This window comes from Mercurialis annua, linkage group LG1-X (assembly GCF_937616625.2).
Source record: "Mercurialis annua linkage group LG1-X, ddMerAnnu1.2, whole genome shotgun sequence".
In the NCBI taxonomy this organism is placed as follows: Eukaryota; Viridiplantae; Streptophyta; class Magnoliopsida; order Malpighiales; family Euphorbiaceae; genus Mercurialis; species Mercurialis annua.
The window spans coordinates 3,565,974-3,569,122 of record NC_065570.1 but is presented as its reverse complement, the minus strand read 5'-3'; the positions used below and the strand labels follow the sequence as shown (position 1 = coordinate 3,569,122).

At 34.7% G+C, this 3,149-nt stretch overlaps 1 protein-coding gene across 1 annotated transcript; it reads right to left on the bottom strand.

Annotated features, from left to right (window-relative positions):
- Positions 1 to 586: 586 nt before the first annotated feature.
- LOC126665940 (VQ motif-containing protein 4) lies at positions 587 to 1,603 on the bottom strand. Its single transcript, XM_050358875.2, has one exon. The coding sequence runs from the start codon at positions 1,459 to 1,461 to the stop codon at positions 709 to 711; it is 753 nt and encodes a 250-aa protein (XP_050214832.1). The 5' UTR covers positions 1,462 to 1,603; the 3' UTR covers positions 587 to 708.
- Positions 1,604 to 3,149: the final 1,546 nt, after the last annotated feature.

Genomic DNA, 3,149 nt, shown 5'->3' with positions numbered 1-3,149 from the left:
AATTATTGAAGTTGGATTATCAAAATAAAAGAAATATTATAACAATAACCGAAGTGTAAGAAGCTTATATTTCAATAATCCTTAAAAAAATTAACCCGGGTCATCATATTAGATCGACATAAGCACATATTAGTCGAGTAGAAACATTGCCGCTTATGAAGCAATCAACTTTTTTATTGCCACATAAGTAATTATTATTTGGAATTGCGATAATAACATTCCGATTTCAGAATATGAAAGTTGAATTATCAAAATGCAAAAATTAAAATAACAATAATCGAAGTTTTAGAAGCCTAAAGTTCACTAACAGTAAGAGATTTTAACCCGCATAAATCAAAATATTAGATCGATAATGTAATAAGACAAGATACTGAAAGATTAATTTTCAAAATTTGACTACTCAGATTTTTTATCTTAATCTAATCTAAATTCATCCATAATTCGAAAAGGTAATAACAAGACAATCACTTGCCCAACTTATTTACTAATCTAGCTTAGCTGAATTTTCTCAGTAACCAAACACTTCACACAAAACAAACTAATTACCAAGAAAATTAAAAGACAAAAAAACTCAAAAGAGACTAAATTATACAATTGAAGCTCATTTCTTGCAAATATTCATTATAACAATGCCATCAATATTAATTATAATTATATAGTAATTAATTAAAATCGTACACGAGAGATTAAAAATTAAAACACTTTTATTCAAGAAGAAGGATTTGCAGAACCTGATGAAACTCTAGGTGACGTCACCGGAAATAACGGCAACAACCGTGGCTCCGCTTCACGTGGCGTCGATGCCGGCGACGGATGCAAGAAGAATCCTTTATCTTTAATTGCTTTCTCCTCCGCATCAATATCCATTAAATTATTATTATTTCTCGCCGGATTGTTATAATATTTTACAGCTCCGGATCGGTCAAACGGGTCGGGGATTAACGGAGTAACCGGGCTAAGAACAAGAGCCGGAAAATCAAGAATACTAGGCGAAAGGATCTCGGGTTTTCGCGGCGAAAACCCGGAAGAAAATATCGGGTTGAGAGGGTTGATTTTGAGGTTTTTAAGTGAGTTTCTACGTTCGTAGAGTTTAAACCCGGATGAAGATTGGTTCTTCTTAGGCATGGTTTTAATCGGAGGGATGTTATGGGTATGGGTTTTCTGTAGAGGGTCGGGTTGAGTGGCGGCAGTGGAGGTGGGTCTAGGGGATCCAGTCAACATTTGAACGACTTGTTTGAAGGAAGAAGTGTCAGCTTGAACGAAGGTGGTCGGGTAAGGGTTAGCGGATTCGGATCTGGTGATGGGTTTGGGTGAGGGGAGCGGCGGCGGTTGAAGCGGAGGAGCATTGCTGGAAGTGGTGGTGCTGTTGCTGCTACTGGTGCTACTATGGCTGTTCGGAGAAGGGAGGAGAGAGTGTGTTTGTGGGCTGTGGTTATTTTGGTAATTTGGTGGAGCTTCCATTGATGGGTCGGATTTTGTTGTGCTGCTTCTTCAGATGGAGAACGGAGAACGGAGGAGATGAAACGGAGAGTTTTAAGTTTTTTTTTTTTGTTTTAGGAGAAGAGATTGAGAGAGAGAAGAGAAGACTTTAGTTACTTTTTCTTTGGTTTGGTAAGAAATGTTTTGGTGGGGACTAGAGGGGCTTTGAAGTTTCCTCCTATTTTAAATATTTTATCTCCACGCTATTATTTTGTGTTTGTCAACCACGCTCCTAAATCTTCTATAATGGATTTCAGGGTGTAATAAGTCGACTCGAGTCAAGTCGAAACACTGTCAAATAAGGGTGAGTATTTCGTCGGTACGGTCTCTTTAACTGAATTAACCGTTCGACCGAATCACTAAATCAAACCGTTTGAATAAGTCATTTTAATTCAAAATTGATACGAATAAGATAGGAAAAAATCTCAAAACCGACAAAATTATAAAAAAAATTAAAATTTCAGTTAATTGAGTCGGTTCGGTTAATTTGGATGATTTAAATTCAAACCGAACCGATAATCGAAAAATCAAAATTTTTATACTAAAACTGAACTAACCAAATTAATCATTGTAACCAAACCGAACCAACCGAAATTCATTGATTCGATCGGCCGTTTTTTTACCCCTACTGCCAAATACGAACTTGACTCGGCTTTAAAATTTAAAATTCAAAATCTGATGTGAACTCAATCAGGTTTTAATTTAGGAGCTCGAACTCGAATTAGATAGGATAATTGAGACTCGATCTCGACTCGATTTGACTCGATTGTCTATATAAATATTATTGTAAATATATAAATATAAACAGTAAAATATAAATTCATTAAAACTCAATTACACTCACGAACTTATTAAGTAAGTATTTTAAAGTTTGAACTCTATTTGATTAGTTCGAATTCGATCTCGACTCAACATGAATTGAGCTGCTTTGAATATTTTTTGAGTTAAATCTGGATAGCTTGCGAGTTTGACTCGATTACATTGATAATGTGCTATAGACTGTTGAGTCTTGGTTTCAGAGAAAATGTAAATTGGGAGAATCTATGAACTGGTGAAAAAAAATTCAACAGCTTAAAGTGCTAGATTTTAGGAACCTCTTTTTGTGAAGACTTAAACTGCTGCTTCTTTTTTACAGTTTTTGACATTTTGTACTTTTATTTTTCATTTACTTTTTAGTTGTCTGAATTAGTTAACAAAGCATAATTTTCAACCTTAATAGTAAAATTAATGATTATTCAAAAACAAAATTGTTGGAAACATAAAGATAATGACATGTCCAACAACCAATGGGAGTTGGTCCAAGTGGTAAGCGGCTTGGTATCGCTTAAACAAGGTCTCGGGTTCGAGTCCTTGTGAATGCAGAAAATTCCCACTGGAAGACTCACCCACCATGCCAGGTGCGCGACACGGGTCGGATCCGGATTAGTCAGGGCGAAGCCTTGGAAACCGGATGGGCTTACCAAAAAAAAAAAAAATAATGACATGTCCAACAGAATGATAATAGGTCAAATAAAAAATTATTTATATATTTATTAGATTTACTTCCGTAAAAAATCACAAATTTTATCTTGTTTTGCAAATTTAATATAAACTTTCAATTTTGATAAATTAATACACAAACTTTTGATTTTTTGCAATTTTAGCACCGATCAATTTTACTTAAAAAAATA